The 19,923-nt window shown below is 58.7% G+C and overlaps 1 protein-coding gene across 1 annotated transcript in view; it reads left to right on the top strand.

Annotated features, from left to right (window-relative positions):
* Positions 1–18,129, top strand: part of CTDP1 (CTD phosphatase subunit 1) — a 40,429-nt gene extending 22,300 nt beyond the window's left edge. The window contains exons 11-13 of the mRNA XM_065889959.1: positions 1,564–1,726; positions 10,344–10,528; positions 17,988–18,129. Coding sequence (XP_065746031.1) covers positions 1,564–1,726; positions 10,344–10,528; positions 17,988–18,129 — 490 coding nt within the window. The remainder of the gene's footprint in view (positions 1–1,563; positions 1,727–10,343; positions 10,529–17,987) is intronic.
* The last annotated feature ends 1,794 nt before the right edge of the window (positions 18,130–19,923 follow it).

The raw sequence follows: 19,923 nt of genomic DNA, 5'->3' as shown, positions 1-19,923 counted from the left end.
CCTGGTGTGACCTGCCATCCGGTGGGGACGCCGGAGGGAGTTCTGGCCTCGCCCGGTGTGTCTCTAGAAGAGGGAGGATCTTGCGGCTGCCCTGAGGGGGCTCTCAGGAGCCCCCAGCGTGGTGGCCGATTTTCAGCATCTTCCACGTGGAAGAACATCCTGCCTTTTCAGGTGCTTGCGTGCAGCTTGGGCTGAGCCCACACCCACTGCCTTGAGGACCGGTCGGGCCCTGGGCCCATGAGCCTTCCGTAGGGCGTGCACGTGTTCTCACCCTCCCCGTTCTGGGTCTGAAGGGAGGCTGTGCTAGTAAAAAGGTACTTCTGCCGTTTTCCATATTCGTAAGAGGAGCTCTGGGTGGTGGGGTGACGGTAAGTGGATGTGGGCTGAAGTGCAGCCTGATGCCCAGGTCAGAAGACAGGACAGGAAGCTCTTAAGCCGCATGGATACGTGGAGGCGGGCAAGGCGGGCGGGCCGTCGAGAGGCTGGGGACAGAGTCTGACTTCGGAAGAAGCAGGGGTCAGCGGTTTCTAGATGGTCCTTCATGTTTCTGGGTCAGAGATCTTAACCACATCAGGTAGTATGTGGTTAGCCCAGTACAGTTGCTTCCTTTCAGTTTTGTGATTCAGACTTATTATTACCACCACTTTTCTTCAGAGTAACAAGGTTTTGCTACGTCGTCTTCAGTTTCCTGGTGGCCGTGAGGTGCCCACAGCCAGCTCCAGAGGAAGGCACGGCCGCCTGCTTCACGAAGCCCCTTAAGTTCTGAGGCCGTCACGGGCACTGACACGGGAGGAGAGCGTGTGCGGGGGACAGGGGTGCTCTGGGGTCTGTCTGTTCCAGGTGGAACGGAGAGGGTAGCTCAGAGGACAGTCACTGTCACGCCAGCCTGGGGCTCGGCTCCAGGACAGAAGCGTTCTGGGAACAGAAGGTTGGTTCCTCATGCAGTGTTGATGTTTAATAGTTTAATAAAGCCACACACATGACCCTGCATGTGTCTGTCCTCTGTGGACGGACGGACTTTCACTACGACCCAGGGCACTCTGTGTCTTAAATTGTCTATCACGTTATCTCTACTTTGTAGCCCGGACGATACAGAAATGGTTGGTTTCTCGCAGTCTTACAGCTGCTTGATCTTACTTAGAGCATAAATAGCACTGCGGCTGGTTTCTGAGCAAGTGTTCACCGTCTCTCTGCACCTTTGCCCTTTGTTCTCAAATGAGTCCCGCCAGCTGGATGCTCGGACAGTGCGGTTTGTTGATGGGAGGAGCTAAGTGTTCACTTTTAGCCCGAAGAAGGGTGAGCCTGACCGGCCCACAGCCTGGCTGGACTCAGGGATTTGGTTTCATAAACAAACCCATATCAAGCCTGAGTAGGTACCGTCCACGAGACAGCGTGTGTTTCCACAGCTGAGATATTGTGTGTGTGTGTGTGTCTGTGTCTGTGTCTGTGTCTGTGTCTGTGTCTGTGTCTTTACCTATCCCGAGAATCGGGAATCTGATTCAGGGCTGGAAAGGTGACTTCAGACCAACTTTCCTCATACGGGGCCTGTGAAATTCCTTTCAGAGCGGTCCAGCCACATCACCAGCAGATGTTTGGTGAAGACTTGTCAGCCAATCAGGATGGAGAGCAGCCTGGTCCTTCTAGAAGGAAGCGGCAGCCCAGCATGTCGGAGACCATGCCACTGTACACGCTGTGTAAGGAGGACTTAGAGAGTATGGATAAAGAGGTGAGCCCCGGCCCGGCCACAGCACACGCCTCGCGTGTGGCCTCACCTGGCCTTCTGGTCTCCAGGGACGTGTGGGAGAGGAGGTGACGACAGCAGGAGGTGACCAGTTGGTGTATTGGCAACATAGAAGGCAGGTTTCTGCACCGACGGGCCTGACCTCCCCCTTCCACCCTGGGGCCCACGGCGGTGTCTGGCGTTGTCGCTAATAAGGGGGCTCCTGGCGTCGAGTGGGTGGGCTCCAGGGGAGCCACCAAGCAGCCTTCAGTGCCCGGGCGGCCCCCGCGTCCTCAGGACCCAGGTCGAGACACCCTCTGCCCTCTCAGGTTGCACGTAGGTTTTGAAACACACCCAGGTCGTGACTGGGAATTGGCTGTTTCACCACTGACAGGTTTCAGGCAATGTGGGTAGAAGTGGTGTTTTTCTTCCAAATGCTTAATTGTGGGAATAATGATAATAGGACCCAGAATCCCTTTTGAAGTGAAGATTAAATACAGAGGGGATTCTCCTTAGGACCAGAACAAAACTAAACTGTAGATAATTTTGCAAGTCAGCTGTTTGTCTCTGGCCCACGAGGGAAGCAGTGGGAGCGCCTGTAAGCCTGCCCTTTGTCCCTCTCGCCCTGTGTCCCGCGCCTGCCCCAGGGCCTGTGCCTCGTCCATCCTAGGTCAGGCCCCTCAGAGAAGGCCCCAGCCTGTGGAAGGTGCCTTGGGCAGCATGGCTCCGGGGCTGCTGTTCTACGCAGGCACCGTTGTGGACACCACACCTCACATCCCACTAAACGGAGCTGGGCCCGGATCAGGACCGACACTCCTCCGGCCCTCGGATCTGCGTCTTAGAGACAGACAGCTCCCGCAGCCACTCAGCCACTCGTACTGCGCAGACAGAAGTCGTCCTCGGACCATCGCGCACGCCAGGGAGAGCCCTGAGGACAGAGATGCATTTCAGCTTCCTTCCAGCGGTAGCAGAAGAATGTTACGTTCAGTATAGAATCCTACCAGCAACTCAGACGATCATCTTCAGATGATAATTTATCCCGTGACGCTTAAACCTGCTTTGAGATGTGCCGAATTTCTCTGTTTGCCGTTCGTTTTCTGCCTTTTTGAGCATTTAGCCAGTACACTGCTGGGGTTTGTTCATAAAAATGTTTTCTCCTAGAAGAATTTTTTTAGCCGTGAGCCTGTCTTCTTGATCAGGGATGTTCCTTGTTCTACGTGAGGGACGCTCCCTGCTGGGGGTTGGCAGGGGACAGCTGGACACTCACTTCTCTCCTCCTGCCCACCCCCTCGCCCCAGTCCTCCCAGGTGGACGGGGCGGCTTCGCTGCTGGCCACCTGCAGACACGGTTCAGTTTGTCGAGCAGTGGCGACGGTTTTGCTACTCGTTTGTTGTACATCAAAGGGTGTCGAAATCTTAACATGAAATCACAGTGTTAAATACACTTCCCATCACTCTGAAACCTGGCTTTTCTTTCAGAAATGAAAATTAGCCTTAAAACCTTCGTTTTGGTTCTTCGGGAAGAAAGGTTTTGAAGGAGAGAGAAATCCTGGACTTGGGATTCCAGCAAACATGACTGTCGTTTTATAAATGAGGGAACCAGGGGTTGGTGTCCAGCGGTGCTCAGGGGGTCCTGCTCGATTCCCGGTGACGTCTGGGCCCCAGAGAGACTGCTCGGTCAGTGCCGGGCGCCAGATGACCAGGGGAGCGGGCGCCCGGCTCTCCATCTTCCCTGCGTGGCAGGGCGGGGGCCGTGTGGGGCTTTAGGATTTGAGGCTGGACAGAGCTGGGCAGAGACCCTGTCCACCACCTGCAGCTCTGCCCAGAGACGGCCAGGCTGTGGTCCCCAGGGTCGCACGAAGGCGGCTGAGGCCAGAGAGGTGTTCCCTCTCCTTAAAGTTCAGGGGAGCAGGACTACTGAAGAGGGTGCTGTGTGCTCATCTGGGCGGTGTGGCTCTGAGCCTGTTGTAGTTGTAGTTTACTCCACCAGAGGGGGCTCTTCAGATGGCCCCGGATTGGCAGCGACAGGTGCTTGTCTGCTCTACGCTTTGAGGACCATGTCTGGGCGCTCCACAGCCAGGGCGTCCCAAGCACAGACGCCTCTCCCAGCCCCCAGCCGCCCGGAACCCTTCATTTCCAGGGTCAGCTCCTCTCGCCAGAAGGCACATCTCACCAGCACCAAGGTGTTCTGTACTCGCAGCCTGCACCTAAACTGACTAGGACTGCCGCTGTCCTTGTCACGCGCCACGCGCAGGCTGGCATTTCAGATGAGCATCTTTGCAGACCCAGAATCTGAGCAGAACCTCCTCGTTGCTTTTTTCAAAGAGGCAAAAGTATACGCACGTCTGGTGTGATCACCGCTGTCTTCGTCTTGTTGATGCCAGATGGTTGTATTTGTGTATCTTGGTTCACGTGAAAAAGCTGTTTGCTGAGTAGAGGCTCAGCAGCTCCCCGTCTGCCGTGGTTCGGGCGGAAGCGGTAAGGGCGTGGCCTCTGCGCGCGCAGCCCGCGTGCGGACTTTGGGCAGCGGTTCCCTTTCAGCTCCGCGGCAGCCTCTGTCAAGGAGGAGATTGTTGACTCTGTTTGATAGTTTGAGGGCACGCTTTGTCCGTTTGGACCAGCGAGCACCATCCGTCAGCACAGCGAGGAAATCCTGTCTCATTTCCCACCTGTGGACATTAACACGTTTCACTGGAGAAATCGAGACCTCAGGCGCAGGTCTGCTATCTGGTGGGTTAAAGCCTTTGATGCGCAGTAACCAGCGTGCCCGAAGGTGGTCCCTTGACCCCGAGAGGCCACCGTTGCACACGTGGGTGGCAGTTTCGGCCTGCTGCCCTCACTACCATGGTCCGTTCTGCTGCGTGTGTCACGGGGCTGTTTCCCCAGGGAGATCTGCAGAGTTGCTCATCCCGCCCCTGACGGTGGGTCCGCTCTGTGCTGGCGGCAGACGCTGTCTTGTGAGGATTATGTTCTGAATAAGATAGGAACATTTTCCACGAGCTTCAAAACATTGAGAAGAAGCCAGCTGATCCCAGAAGCTACTTGAAGAGCCAGCGTCAGGGAGTTGGGAGGCTGGAGCAGGCACGCTCCAGCAGCGTTTTGCGTTTGTGTTCGAAAGTCGGGGCCGTCAGCACATTTGTGATTCTTCGGATCGAGGTGGCCTTGCATTCTGCGTGGTTGCCGTAAAGCTGTCCTTTCCCAGAGTCGGTGGCGTCTTCTCACAGCATGTTTTTGCTGGTGATCAGTTCCGTCAGCACGTGTTTCTGTTACCAGCAGACGCACAAGAAAAGCGTGGAAAGTTCTCACGGCGCCCGCCGTGCGGCGTCTGCTCAGCTGCAGGTGCGCAGTTCGCACGACGCACAGGTGGCGCACGCGTCGGGGGAGCAGATGCGGGCGCGTGTGGACGGCGCCCGTGTGCCGCGCCCCCCGGCCAGTGCAGGGTTGGACTCTTCCTCCGGCGCGCTTGACGCGGCTGCATCTCATGCCTGCGGGCGCTCTGAGCGCACGGCACACCTCCCTCCTCCGCCACCTTCCTGCGCTACTCTCGCTCTGCGGTGGCCCGCGTGTGCCGGTGTGCGCGTGTCCCCTGCGCTGCCTTGGCTTCCGGCTCTGTTTCTGCTCCTCCCACTTTTTTTGTCTTCGACTGTTTGTTAGAAGTCGATCCCGGTCGTGCTGGGTGTGGGGCGGACAGCACTGCAGAGGCGTGAAACTCACGTTGCAGTCCACGGCCGGCAGGACAGAACTTTCCATCTTAGCCTGACTGGGCTGGTCACCTGCTAAAACACGAAACCCTGTTCTCCAGAGCTTCTGCCAGGACATGATAGGATGTCCAGCACACGATTTAACAGTTACTCAACACGCGAACACAGGAACGGGCGACTCCCAAGAGAGTGACAGCAGGCGCCTACCCGGATAGCCCAGGCGTTGGGGTCATCAGACCAGCACTACAGCAGCGGGCGTGGCCGTGGCCGTGGCCATTGGGAGAGGCACAGCCTTGAAGAGAGTGCAGACCACGAAGAAGAACCGCACGGAAACATCGGGACTGGACACACACTCAGGCAGATGCCCTGAAATTCACCAGGAGGACCCCTGGTGACGGGAGTGTCGAGGAAAGATTAAGTGAACTTGAAGACAGGGTTATAGGAATCACCCTGAGGAACAAGGAAAGCAGACCGGGCAGGGGGGTCAGAGTCTCAGGGACACCGGGTTCAAATCAGAAGTTGAACGTTTGTGTCATCTGAGCTGATAAGAGGGAGAGATCGGTGCACAAAAAATACTTGGGGAGATAATGGCTGAAAACCGCAGATTTGGCGGAAGACTTCAATTTAGTGCCTTTGATGGCATAGACTAGTTTGGCCAGTTGTGGAATTTCTTCAAAGGTGGTCACGACATCCAGGCTCCTTCTCCCCTGGGATGGAAGCAGGCTGTGGGAAAGGCCGGCCCAGCGGGACTCAGATGGTCACGGGTTGGGGGTCGGGGTTGACGCCCGCTTGCGTGTGGGCTGAGCTGAGCTGATGCGAGGCCAGAGCACGCGTTTCTCGGGTACTGGGTGATCTTACTGCGTGATTCAGGAGCAGAGGTTTAATGGTTTGTTTTCACAACCACCTGAATCGTCTCCTCCTTTTGTCTTCGGTCCTTTTGCTTGGCTGGGCTCGCCCTGTGGTCCTGTTTCTGTGCAGCCTGGTCAGCCTCGACACCCGTGTGAGGTCGGTTCTCTTCCCGGGACTGTACCCGAGCCTGAGGCAGGGCGGGCGCTCCCGGGCGGGCCGTCAGGGTCAGTGTGGGGAACAGGCTCCCAAAGTCAGCGTGTCTTACCACCGTGCCGTGCCATCTGGGTGTCAGGAGGTGGGCAGCCCCACGGTCGCTGTCATGGACTCCAGTGTTTTGAGGTACCGCACGTTGGGCTTCAGGAGAAACACTTGAGATTGAAGATAACGCACGCGTGGAAACAGCACGGTAGTGCCGACGGTGAGGTAGAGGCACGTCCTGGCCTGGCTCTCACTTCCCAGAGGGCCTGTTCCGTAGCCTCTGCTGGGCCGGCCCGTGGGGGGCAGGTGGGTGCCAAGCGCGCGGGGACCGTCGGGCCCGGCCACCGGGGCGCTTCCTGCGGAACGCAAGGCTCTGTGGGCCCCAGGAGCGCGTCCCCTCCGCTGCTGCCGAGGGGACAGCAGACTCTGGTGGCGTCCCCCTGAAGCGTGGAGTCTAGACGAGGGTCGACCACATGGGTGTGTGCACGGCTGCCTTCTGGTCCTTTTCCACAGGAGCTCATCAGAGAAAGTTAAGTTCAATAGGCCCAGTAGTGCTTTCGGTTTTATTTCGTGAGAATGCAGCATATTAAGGGGAATGACCAGGACGTTTGTTCTTCTGGCCAAGAGAGAAGTACGTTGGTGTCGGTCTAAAGACCCTTCAGGTGGTATCATTTCTACCTCACCGGAAGCGCGTTGCCTGAGACCAGAGCTTAGAATTCACGCACGCGGTCCTCGGAGGTGTGTCCTCTTCACAGGCAGTGCTCTTAGTCGCTTAGAGTAGCTCACTCATGCACTGCGCGGCCCTCGCCGCATCAGGTTCCCTCCCTCTGCAGGCAAAGTAACAGAATGGTGAGAAGAAAGTGCTGGGACCAGGGCTGGGAAGAGGCCGTGTCCCCTCTGGCCATTCTTGGCCTGGACTTGCTGTTTCCATTTCTTCTGTTTCTCTCTCGTCTGCCTCGCTTCCACGGGTCAGAAACTGAGATGAGTTTTACTAAGTTCATGACTTGCATCTTCCAAGTCGATGGATGGAAACATTCCCAAGAGCATTTGATGTCATTCGTGCTTGCCCTTTGAGAGATTTCAGTACTTGAGGAAAAAGTGAATTTTGTATTTCTCTTCACATACTTGCTTTTAGATTTTCCCTTAATTAAGATTTTAAAATATTTACACGAGCATTTTTAAAACAACATTTACGAAGTAAATGGTTCATTACAGATCCCTGTTTTTCAGGAAGTGCAAAGTTGTCCTCATACAGAACTTTATGTGAGGGAAGCCGGCGGGAGCACACCAAGCAGGGTTAAATGAGACCAGACCTCCTGCGGGATGAGCCCGTGCTGTCCGCCAGGCCTGGTGCTAATGCCACCGAGCCGCGAGCCCATCGTGGGGGGCCCGGCACGCGGCCCAGGTTGGGGTCGCCCCGCAGTCTCTGCGCTGCTGGGATTGCGTGCTTCGGGCAGATTTTAAATGATTGGCTTCTTTTAGTTCTTTCTTTTCCCCTGCGAAGATGGGATGCAGAGTTAAAGACCTGAAGTATTTTCAGAGCAAAATTTGACAAGAGGAGGTTTGCTTATCAAAATGAAGTACAGGGCTTCCCTGGTGGCGCAGTGGTTGAGAGTCCACCTGCCGATGCAGGGGACACGGGTTCGTGCCCCAGTCCGGGAAGATCCCACATGCCGTGGAGCGGCTGGGCCTGTGAGCCATGGCCGCTGAGCCTGCGCGTCCCTGTGAGCCATGGCCGCTGAGCCTGCGCGTCCGGAGCCTGTGCTCAGCAATGGGAGAGGCCACAACAGTGAGAGGCCCGTGTACGGCAAAAAAAAAAAAAAAAAAAAAATGAAGTACAGCCATCTAAATATACCGGTGAAGTGTAAGTGCCAGTAACCTGTTAGAATTAATACAATTAGATGCTTTTTGTTAGGTGCCTTTAGTTTAACCCGAGAGGATATATTACGTGTGAAGATCTTGTGACCCCTGACGATAAAGCCAACACTTTAACTGTCAATTAAAATGTTTCCGTATTTTAACTTGTGAGGTCCCTGCGCATTGTAACTCCCTAGACTGCTTGTTGATAGACTTGAAATTGGATACAGTGGTTCAAAGACGTCAGCCTTGGCCTGAGCGCTCAGGGTGTGGCTGGTGGTCGCTGCTCTGTAGAGTGGGTGTTCCCCCTCCCCGCCCTCGAATTTAATCAGAGGGTTGGAACCCTTTCTGTCCCGTTTGCGGTGCCTTCCCCGGGGTGTCCCTGCCACGCACTGGGAGTCCACGACTCACAGGGAAGCGGGCCCAGTAGAGCCACGGGGAGCAGCGGGTGTGCAGGGCGCACACCCAGGAGGGTGCTGCGGGCGTGGGAGGGGTGCCGAGGGGGCATCCCCTGGTCATCCTGGGTTCTGGGCCCCACGGGAGCCTCCCTGACTCAGGGCTCAGTTAGAAGTGGGTGGTCTGCTGGAAGAAGTCAGAGTTCCCATGAGTGAAGTCCACCTAACAGCCTTCCTTCCTTGGCGTGTTTTCTGAGCTTGATAAAGTAGCCATCCCGCCCCGTAGTTTAAAGTTCCAAAAGCCCAAGAGCCCGCATGGGCGCAGCCCTCGTCCCCCCCGCTGGCCGCCCTCTGTCTCGCATAAGCCGCGCGGCCCTCGAGTGCTGGCTGTTAGCTGGGTTCCAGCCGCGCTGTGCTGGAGCCGCAGGGGGTCGTTCCCTGAGCGTTTGGTGTACAGTTGCTCTTGCTTGGTTGACCGGGGGTGTGGCAGTGCCCACCTGGCTTCGCCCTGAGACCTTCACCCGCAGCCGCAGCCAGCAGTCGAGAAGCACAGGACGCGCACGGCCCACGGGACTCCCCGATGCCAGACGCAGTCGTAAATGGGGGGTCCCGGGTTGTCACGCGTCCTTCTGGCCAGCCGGCCGCCTGTCGGTTCCCACGCCCCTGCCGGGGCGGCTGAGAACTTGGGAAACGCGGAATGGGGCACGCGGTCGAGGCCTGACTGGCGGCGGGTGAAGGGCACACGGGTGAGGTCGGGAGGGTCCCGGCCAGAAGCCCCCGAGCCCTGTGCCTAGGGGGTTCTAGGGAGGCTCCCTGGGGGCGGGGTGGGGTGGTAAGGTCCAGGCCGCTCATCCGCTGGTGCTTCTGGGTGACCGGCCCCACCCCAGAGTCCACCACGGTCGCCTCATTAGAGCAAAGGTGCTCCCTCGTCCAGGAGACTCCGGGGGTTTGGGAGCTCTGGCTGGGAGCTCACGGGGGCAGAGCCCGGCGAGTAAACCTCTTGTCGCTTCGCACACGTGAAGCAGCTTCACAGATCAAACTTGTTAAGTAATGACCCCGCTCTGAGGCCATAAGAACGCAGTTATGCTAGCTGACGGGACATGGGGTCTCTGCTCCTTCCTGGAAAAGGTGCTGGCGGGTCCGTGTTCAGGAAACATGGGCCCGGCCTCCTCTCACCGCTGCCTTCCCCTTTCCAGCGCCCCGTCCGCCGTCGTGGGCGTCAGGTGTCGTCGGGGCCCTGCCCCCTGCCCCCCAACCCCCCTCCCTTGCCGTGTCTGTGAACAGTTAAGCCTGAGGTCTGTCAGAGAAGACAGACGGGCAGGCACCCCACACGCGGCCGCATGGGTCCCAGGACCCGGGGAGGTGGGTGCGGAGGAGGGACAGCCCAGGCCACCTCTGCCTCCCGTCGTGCACCCCGTGGGCCTTGTCCACGCTCCTCGGTGCTGGTTGTGAGCATCCGTCTCGCGGCAGGCCCCGTGTTGGAGCTTTACGGGGTGTCCTGCGTTCTTAGTCACGGGAAGCGGGGCCCGTGCAGAAATCTGCGGTGGCGTCACTCCCGAGGGAGGGGCCGTTGCGTGGATTCTTCAGAAAGGTGATCTTGTGCTGACTCTTGGCCCTTCGTTAGGTGGATGACATCCTGGGAGAGGGCAGCGATGACAGTGACAGCGAGAAGAAGAAGCCAGGAGATCGGGAGGACCAGCAGCGGGGACCGAGGCCCGGGCAGCCCGAGGCCCTGGGGACCCCGAGGGGGCCCACGCTCAGGTCAGCGCCACCCACCGAGAGGAATGCAGCAGACGGCCGGGGGCCCAGGTGAGGGGGCCTGCGAGAGGAAGGGGGGCAGTCGGGGGCCCAGGAGCGGAGGGGGGCTCAGGTGCAGGGGAGGGGCTGGGAGGCGGGGGGGTTGCCCAGGTGAGGGGGGGCCTGTGCGCTGCCCCGCGAGTGCCAGACACCTTCCAAGCGCCAGACACCTTCCGTGTTGATCAGGGCACTGTTGTTATTCTGTTGTATCTTCCCAGTGTTGTTACGGACCATGGTGTGTGGGTATCATTTTCAAGGCAATAGTGAAGGGGTTAAGAGACCTAAAGACGTCGGTCTGGGTGGTCCTGAGAGGGCAAAGGTCACTGTCCTGTTTCTGAAACATACAAAGCACGTTACAGGTTGTTTAGAATATTACGTTCGTGGTGCCCTCGATTTTTATCGTTTTTTACGATTCAGTTACCATTTGGGCAGATGTAACTCTTCCCCTTCATAGAGTGCAGCGTCTGTTGTAGGTGGTGGTTCGTGCCCAGGTGTGGTCGCAGCGGCCCAGGAGCCTGCGGTGGGGCTCCTCTCCCTGAGTCCCCGCTCGTGTCTGGAGGGCTGCTGTGTGTGGACCCAGGACGGGACGCGGCCGGGAGCAGCGTGCTGTCCACCGACGGCGGCCCCGTGCTCTGTGTCCAGCTGCGCGGTGTGCTCGCAGCCCCAGGGTTTCGCGCGTTCAGAGGCAGGTCGTGGTGAGAACTGGACCCCGCGTGACCTCACGCGTGTGCAGGGCGTGGGCCGAGGGCAGCTGCCAACACCGGTGTCTGCTCTCGGGGTCACTCGGCTTGTTAGGACTGTACGTGCTGACGCTGAGTCAGGCAGGACGGCACGACTGTGCTTCCTTTTCCCTTTTATTGTATTTTCCTTTACTTACGTCTCCGTATGTACATACGTACGGATGGATGTTTTGTTTCTGCCGTACCTCGCAGCATGTGGCATCTTAGTTCCCCAGCCAGGGATCAAACCTGTGGTAGGGGAGGGGTGGTTTCTTCCGGGGTGATTCTCTGTTTCTGTTGTTACATTGTAACGTGGGATGAAATAAGTATACAGTTTCCCACAGTGCAGAATCAGCGGGAGCCCTGAGCTTGCGGTCACTTGCCACGCACTGATAGGGTTTTGATATGAGTCTGCGAGCCACTGATTTATTACGGTCTCCGGGCAGCCAAACCTCCCCGCTAATGAGGGTCTGTACCTGCAGCCGCTCCCCAGTGGGTCCCAGCGTCCCCACCTCAGCTCCACCCCAGATCATCAGGCATTAGACGCTCATAAGGAGAGTGCAGCCAGGACCCCTCGCGTGCGCAGTTCCCCGCAGCGTTCATCCCCCTTGAGAATCTAATGTCGCCGCTGATCTGACAGTGATGCGAGCGACGGGGGCTGCTGTAAACAGAGATGGAGCTTCGCTCGCCCGCCGCTCCCCTCCTGCCGTGCGGCCTGGTTCCTAACAGGCCACGGACCAGTCCAAGGCCCAGGGGTTGGGGACCCCTGCCTTACACAGTTGTTTGACCCAGCTGCGTCCTCAGCTCCGCGTGAGGGCCCCGTGGGGCTCTCGAGGGACGTGGGGAGCTGGGGCCCCTCTGAGGAGTGCGCTCCCAGAGCCCCGGTTCCACTGCTGCTGGGCTGCTCCGCCTGCCTGATTCTGTTTTCTGTGCCAAGTGAAGAGGAAGACAGAGCCTTTTCTCTAAGACTGGGAAGGACGGGCCGGAGTCCTGGGGCCTGCGGCCTCCTTTGTCTCCACGGAGTCATCTGCCCACACGTGAAGTAGCTCCGGGCCACGCGGAGAAAGCCTTGCCTGCGGTGGTTCGGTGCTGCCATCGGGGCCAGAGGCGTGTGGCCTGCGTCCACCGCGGCTCCTCTCAGCCCTGCACGGTGCCAGGGAGTCCAGCGCCGGGGCCGGGGCTGTGGTCCGCGCTGGGCCAGCGTGGGGTGGGCGTGGGGCGGGCGGTGATCGGGAGCCCCCCCTTCGCCCCGGCCCGGGTCTCCTCACCACCCTCACTGCAGCTGCTGTTTCACACCGTGCCGTGGGCCTTGACCTCAGCGCTGTGGGAATCTGAGATGAGGCCAGAGCCCGGGGTCCACCCGAATGCCTCCTCCCCCCGGGTGGCCAGAGACCCTGTTCCCACCCCCGCCTGCCCCTCCGCCGCTCGGCGTCTCCCTGTACCCGACGTCGAGTCTGCCCTGCCTCAGGGCTGAGGCACCGTGATCGGGCTTGGGAGCTCATCCCTTTCTCTGCCCAGAAGTTGGCGAATGTAGTTTTCGCGCGTGTTTTATTCTTGTCAGTGGGCTCTAGGTGTGGATGCTTTGGATTTTCCCATAGTAGCGTTTTTACTTGAAATTAAGTCAGGCATGTGTGGGGGGTTTGTTTCTTGCCTGCGGGACATTTCGGTCCACGGCCTTTGCCGCGAGCGCTGGCGCCTTGCGCCCTGGGTCGCAGCCTGGCTTCTCCCGAGCGGTTGGCAGCATGTCCCGCCGGCCTGAGTGGCCAGGCTCTTCTACGGGATCTTAGTATCACTGGAACTTGAAGGTGACTTCTGATGGAAGGACGGGGGTGGGGTTTGGGCTTGTCCACTGAGAACCGATCCACTCTTCTTTCAAATGAACACACGTCAGATGCCCGTTTTACACACGGCAGCTGGAGGGTCACTTCCTCTCCTTGAGGCAGGTCGTGGGCCGCCCTGGCCCCACCACTCGCAGGAGACGTGCGACGTGGAGACTCGGCCTGGGGTCTCGTGTCGTGGGCGGTCGGCTTGGCCAGCGGAAGCCGGCTCTCTGTCCCCGAAGCCCGTTCTCTAAGTGCCAGAGAGTTTAGTCTCAGCACCTTCCCCATCCCGCCTGGTCCCGGGGTGAACTAGTCAGGGGCGTCACTCCACTTCTAAAGGCGAAGCTCCTGACCCGAGTCCCGGGCTCCCACCGCCCGGTCCTCTGCGCCTCCCCTTCTCCGCAGGGGTGCGGTGGCCGGGGTCCCGGCCGAACGTGTAGACAGACGGCGCGAAGTTGTGTAGAGGCCCTCAGCGTGAGAGCTGTTCTCCGTGCTGGGTGGTCACCTAGGCAAGGCTGTCTTTACTACGCTGGGGACGTTGGTCATTTCTAAAGATGGAGGAGACGTGGGCCCGGTGTTTGTGACCAGAGAGCAGACCCAGCTCTGCTGCCGCGGTGGAGCCCGAAGGCCGCTTCGCAGCCAGCCCTCCACCTCCACCCTGTCGCTGCCTTGCCGTCGGACACCTTCTGTCTGCGCTGCCAGCTGGTGGCCCTGGGACCGAGGTGCTTGGCTCAGGTTGTAAATTCCCCAGGCTGTGGCCCAGGAGCTGCCCTTCTGTCACGTGGGCACGTGGCTTCCCGTCGATTCGTGTGTCGATTTGTGATGTTTAAGCTGCCGTAGCCGACAGCACCGTGGTGACACCCTGGGCCCCAGCCCTTTGCGTGCGTAAGCTCATCACACACAGTCGGTTTCTGAAGGCAGGATCGCCGAGGTCGGAAGGCCTTCGCACTCTTGACCTGGTAGCCGCTTTGAGTTGCCCTCCGACCGTGGAGGGTCGTGCTGATGGTGAGGGGGCTGGCTGTCCCCCACGCTCCCTGCCACGGTGCTTCGTGACGGCTGCTGGGCCCTGCAGTGTGGTGGATAAAAAGCGGCGCTGTTTTAGTTGTGTGTGCCTTTCTCTCTCCCTGCGCTGAGCCCGCGCCCAAGGCTGGACCCCAGAGACGTTGCGCTGTTGGGGGGGGGGGGGGGGGCTGGTGCCGGTGCAGCAGCTTCCCCAGAACAGCCCCGCCCTGGGGGGAGGGAGACCAGGGCCCGGAGTGGCTGCAACGCAGTAACTACAACGTCCAGTTTCCAGCAAAAAGAATCACGAGACATCGGAGAGACAGAAGAATGATCCACAGACAAGACAGAAGAGGCCAGAGAAGCTGCCCAAGAGGGCGACCGTGTATCAGAGGAACAGACGGGATACGTTCCCAGAGCCGCGGAGACTGAGAACTGCCGAAGGGTTCTGGGGACAGCGTCTCAGACGGCACCGCCAGGCCCTCGGCGCGCACGTGGCAGGACTGCCGGGGACGTAATGACTGGCACCTTCCCAAATGTGACGGGGAACGTCATCTGACACATCCCGGGAGCTCAGGACCCGTTTTTCAAGTAAAAACGCTACTATGGGAAAATCCAAAGCGTCCACACTTCTACACCTAGAGCCCAGCTCAGAGGTCCCCATCTGCACGCTCCACGGCAAAGATGCAGGAAGCCAAGACCAGGACAGGGGTCAGAAGACTTTGTCTCAAAATAGGTGACGTCACCTGAGTTCTCAGGCTTTTCAGAAACAGTTGAACAGGTGTGGCCCGTACGATTTTTCCTTGGAAAGTGCCCTCTCGCCCTGTGGCCCTGACCTGAGCACACGCCCTGGAGCCCGGTGTTGTGTTACAGTGACCTACGCGTGCACCTCTTTGAAGAAGCAGCAGAGCCTCCGCCGTCGTGACCGGACAGGGCAGGCAGGAGCCCACGCGCATCCTCTCTGCCTCGGGGTCCGGACGGCCTTCCACACCCCAGGGCAGGTGCTCCCCTGTGGGCACGTGGACACATGCACACACGCACCTGAAACAGCTTTTGTTAGGTAAAATAGTGACCTTACCACCTGCCGTGCTGCTCTGTTCTTTTTCTTTCTGCCAAAAATAGCAAGCTGGTTGTAACCAGCAATTTGAAAAATAAATGCATTATGGATTGTTTGATCTTGTCGGTTAGACACCGGTATGAAATAATAATGTGTGTTTATTTGCCATAATTGTGCATCTTATTAAACAGCAGACTTCAGGTGCGGGTCCACGTGCCTCTTTACAGCAAAGAGCTCAGAGGCTGGGACGTGAGGGAGGAAACGTACATACGTGATTTATGTTCCTGTTCACGTTCTTGCTTTATTCCACGTTGAATCTGAGCTGATTCTTGAGCCTTAAATTTTCCCCAAATTAAATCTGTTAGCGTTTCTCTAGGGGACTGTGCTGTTGGTTGTGAAAACAGAATACAATTATTGCAGGCTCTGCTGAGAGGAAAGGAAGCTGGTATCAATTTTAGGCATTTATTAACCATGACTTGCAGCTGTGTCCAGTCTTTGAGGTGATCTTTAATTACTAAAACTCAACTGTGTTGGATATAGGAATACTCCAAACATTGTTTAACCGAGACTGAAGGTTTTGCTCTTCCCAGCACAAGGCACTGCCGCTGTGGCCCCCGACCCTGGTCCCCAGGCCCCCGGACACGGCCGCACGAGCGGACACCGAGGTCCCAGGGTCTCTCCCGCAGGACCAGCCGGGCTCAGCACAGTCGACATTTGTCTCTCTGCACAGAGGCTGCGACAGCCGTGGGGTCCTGCCTAGCTGTTAGCTGGCGTCGCCCTGGGGGGTGGGGGGGACGCCCTGTGCAGCCTGTTCTGTCCCAAAAGGCTGCCCTGCAGCGGGGTCTCCAAGGGCAGTGCAGGAGGTTTTATCAACAGGACGCCCCGGGATCAGCCTCCTAGGGGCCTGCACTTCTCGTGCCCCGGGGTCCCTCCCAGGCCCCCCTGTGCCACCTGTGGAGCCGTCGCCGCAGGAGAGCACCAACCCCGGCCGACGCAGCCGGGCGCCGTCCACTGACTCAGCCTCGGCTTCCTTGTTGCAGCAGCTCGGGGTGCGTGAGGGTCTCTGTACACAGGCAGGGGGCCCGGCCCTTCCTGGACCTGGGGGCTTCCTCACCAGTCACGGGAACACCTCCTCTTTGCCCTTGGATTTGGTACTTCCTGGAAGCTCGTCCCCTCCGTGACCGGAAGACGGGGATCTGCTTTACAGCACGAGCGGCACCCGCCCCGGGGACACCCAGGAGGCGGAACACGCCGGAGGTGGAGGGCGGTCGGGGAGGAGCCTCGAGGACAGACCACGTCCGCACGTGCTCTCAGCACCGCCGGCGGTGCAGCCACAAGTGGGGGCTGGAAGGTGGGGTTCAGCCCCCTCTGCCCGCCACCCGCAGCTGAGCACAACTCAGGCCTGGGGGCTGACTCTGCTCTGCTCTCGCGTGTGTTACCACTACACGCGCACACACACACGTGACCGCCCGGCTGTGTCCCTGGGAGGCGGTGCTGGGCCCTGCCCCGTGGAGCGTGGGTGTCGTTGGGGTTAGGAGAAAGCAGTCCCTCTAAACGGTTCCATCTACACGTCGTTTCTAAGTTTATCTGTTGTGTTCACTCAGCGAAGGGGAATCGTGTGAGCGCCTCAGATTACTTACGCTTTACGAACACCGTCTTCGGTTCCACCATCTCTCGCAAATCCAGAGTTAACCCTGCAGTGTGTCTGAGGGGCTGGACCCTCGGGCCGCATGTCTGCTCAGATTCGGCTCGAGTTGGCGAGGCCCGGGCGCCGTGTCCCAGCCGTGGCTGTGCTCGAGCAGCCACCTTGGTCGGTGTTTGTCCTGAAAGCACATCACAGGGTCCACACGGCTCCGTCCTCTTGTCCAGACCCTGGCGCCCTCCCAGCCGCCGGGTCGCTTCCCATCCGCGCCCCCTTCCTGCACCGACCTCCTCCCGGTGCCGCCGGGACCCGAGAGGAGGGGTTTCTTTCGGGTTTACTTTCCCTTCCAGCCGCGAGTGCTGCCGAGCCAGGCCGCAGCGGCTGGGCAGGGGCGGCACTGGGTCGCAGTAAGCGCGCGCTTCCCCTTCGGGTCACGTGCTCCCTCCGGGGCCGGGGTCCCTCTCCTCTGACTTCTGCCAGCCTGGGGGCTGAATGTGCTTCCTGACAGGCACCTTGATTCGCTTTTCAGATTACGTCGTAGTATCTTTTTCAGTGTTCGTTGGCCCTTTTTTCTGCCAACTGCCCTTTTCTGTTTGAGGAGTGTTTCTCACAATTAGGTTACTCCTTGTCTGTTGTAGAAATTTCTGTGTGTGTTACAGGTCTTAGGTTATAGACGTCACAGTCTTGCACGTCATTTTCCCAGTCTCGTGTGTGTCTGTGACTGGTTGATGCCTTTTGTGTCTCTAAGAGGTAAATCTTTTGGGGGGTTTCTTCCCTTCAGAAGGTTTCCCCAAACCATAGTAGTTGTGGGGGGGGGGCGTATATATATTCCTACGTAACTTTTCGATAAATGGTGCGACAACAGCTGTAAACTGTTGATGTCCAAATGCAGAATAATTAATCGTAGCCCACGGTCAGAAATGTACTCAGCGGTTAACTCAAAATAGATTTCATAGACCTGAATGTAAAACATACACCCGTCTGCTGGCGGCTGTCCCCGCCTCCCTTCCCAGCGGCTTGTCCAGCTCCAGCCGTAGCCACCGAGTTTGCTCCGGGCCCCTCCCTCTCCCGCCCTCACACGTCCTGGGTATTTCGTTACCTGCCGGAGACGGAGGCTGCCTTGGTGCCCAGCCTGTGCTGTCAGGGCTGTTCCGGAAGCATGGGGGCTGGCGGCCGAGGGGCCGGGGAGCGTGTGCGCCACGAGCATCTCACGGCGCGTGTGCTTCCCTTGCAGGGGCCACAAGAGGAAGCTGAACGAAGAGGACGCAGCCAGCGAGTCCAGCGGAGCGTCCAGCTGCGAGGACGAGGAGGGGGGCAGCTCGGAGGCGGACGAGATGGCGGCCGCGCTGGAGGCCGAGCTTGGCGACCTCATGTGACCGCGGGGCGTGCACTCGACTCGCCTCCGTCCTGGGAGCTGCTCCTCCTCCAGAGGGACATGTCTGTTTGCAGAGCTCCACCTGCAGAAACACACTGTTTTGCAGAAAGAGGTGTTTTTAGAAGTTTCACTACAAGAAAGCCTACTTGTTAAGGACAGCGGGGCAGGGAACGCGGCCATGCCAAAGATCCTGGGTGAGCCCAGCAGAGCCGCACAGCGGGACTGGAGTTGGCGGCTTTTTATCAGGAAGACGGGGGGTGTGGGGAGGTGTTTTTCCTTTAGCTAGGCAGTACATTGCTTAGGGTGAAGGCTGGGCGTCCGACCAGACAGAGGGGTGAGGCGGCAGCAGCCCAGCATCCTCCTGCTTTTTCACGACCGAAGCTACCAGAACATGCACAGGTTTCAAGCGAGGCCGTGCATCGGCGTGTGACGAGGACAGGCCTGGGGCCCCCAGCTGCCCCCAGGGCCTTGCAGCTCCCGCGGGCGCCGGGACAAAGGGCCCTGCCCTCGCGGGCATGTAAAGTTTTGTATATCTATTTCATACGTGACCCACCAAACAGATTTTTCTTTCCTTTAATAAAAGTCCCTTTTGTAAGCCTTCTGCTCTGCCCCGTTCCCTCGTCACGGGATCCAGCTCTCGCGCCACGTGCGTGGGTGAGCTGCCCTGTCCCGCTCCCCTCCAGGGCACTCACGGGGCCGATTCCTGGGTGAATGACCGGGCCCTTGGACGCTGAAACAGAAAAGCAGATGACCCTCTCAAGCCGGTCCGTGGCTGTTAGTCTGTCCCTTACTGCACCAAAGCTTTAGGAATGCCAAGGACCGGTGTTGTTTCTAATCACTAGATTTATGATAATTTGACCCAAGACACCCAAGGAAACCAGAGGCGATTCTGACCTGGGAGCTCAGTGCTGACAGGGTGTGAAACACCGTATTCGGTGTGTCAGCCAGACAGCATGGCCACGCGTGGTCCCACCCCTGGGGTCTCAGGTCTCACCCACAGGCCCCGTGTGCTCGGGCAACCCCAGGAAGACCCCACCCAGTACTGCTGACCTGAGACCCCTGGGCGGTAACGCTGGTGAACTTGCCTTCGTGCCTCCTCTGAGAGCGCCCCTTGGTCCTTCCTGCGTGATCCCTCCAGGTCAGGCTGCCGGTGGAGGGAGCAGAGCCCGGGGTGTGCCTGAGATGCTGCATTCCTGTTGTGTGGAGGGGCAGCCCCTGGGCTGCCGGATCACCAAGACACAGAAGGTGTGCCCCCTTCCAACTCTAGCTCAGCACACAGCAAACGTTCTTCTTTGCATTTTCTGGGCTAATTACTGGATTAAAAGTGAGTGTTAGGCTCAGGCTGTGTCCTTTTCACACTCTTCAGTTGCAGGTAACAGCCACAGCTCCAGTGGGCTTGTCTTCCTGTATCTATCCACTGGCTTGTCTGAGAAGTGGGGTGGAGCTTCAGGTACGGCTGGATCCAGGTGTTCACCAAACGCTCAGGTGTCATTGGGAACTTGAATCCTCCTCCCATGGTTTGTCCTCTCTTTGATGGTCAGATGCCACCCACCCTCCGGATGATGGGGGTGGGGGGGAATCATGACGCACATGGGACGGGTGTGGCCACCAGACGCCAGGAATTGAGGCACAGTCCCCGCCTAGTTTCCTCACCAAGGTGAGTGTGCCTTCGTGTACTTGCCAGTCTCCACAACAGCGGTGTGAGCCTCCGGGATTCCCGGTCAGAACCATTCCTGGGGAGCAGCAAGGGGGAGGCCCCTCTGATGGGTCTGTACTAGGGCAGGAACGGAGAAGA

The sequence above is a fragment of the Phocoena phocoena genome, chromosome 13 (assembly GCF_963924675.1).
Source record: "Phocoena phocoena chromosome 13, mPhoPho1.1, whole genome shotgun sequence".
In the NCBI taxonomy this organism is placed as follows: domain Eukaryota; kingdom Metazoa; phylum Chordata; class Mammalia; order Artiodactyla; family Phocoenidae; genus Phocoena; species Phocoena phocoena.
The sequence above is the reverse complement of the archived record's forward strand: the minus strand, read 5'-3'. Positions and strand labels throughout refer to the sequence as shown.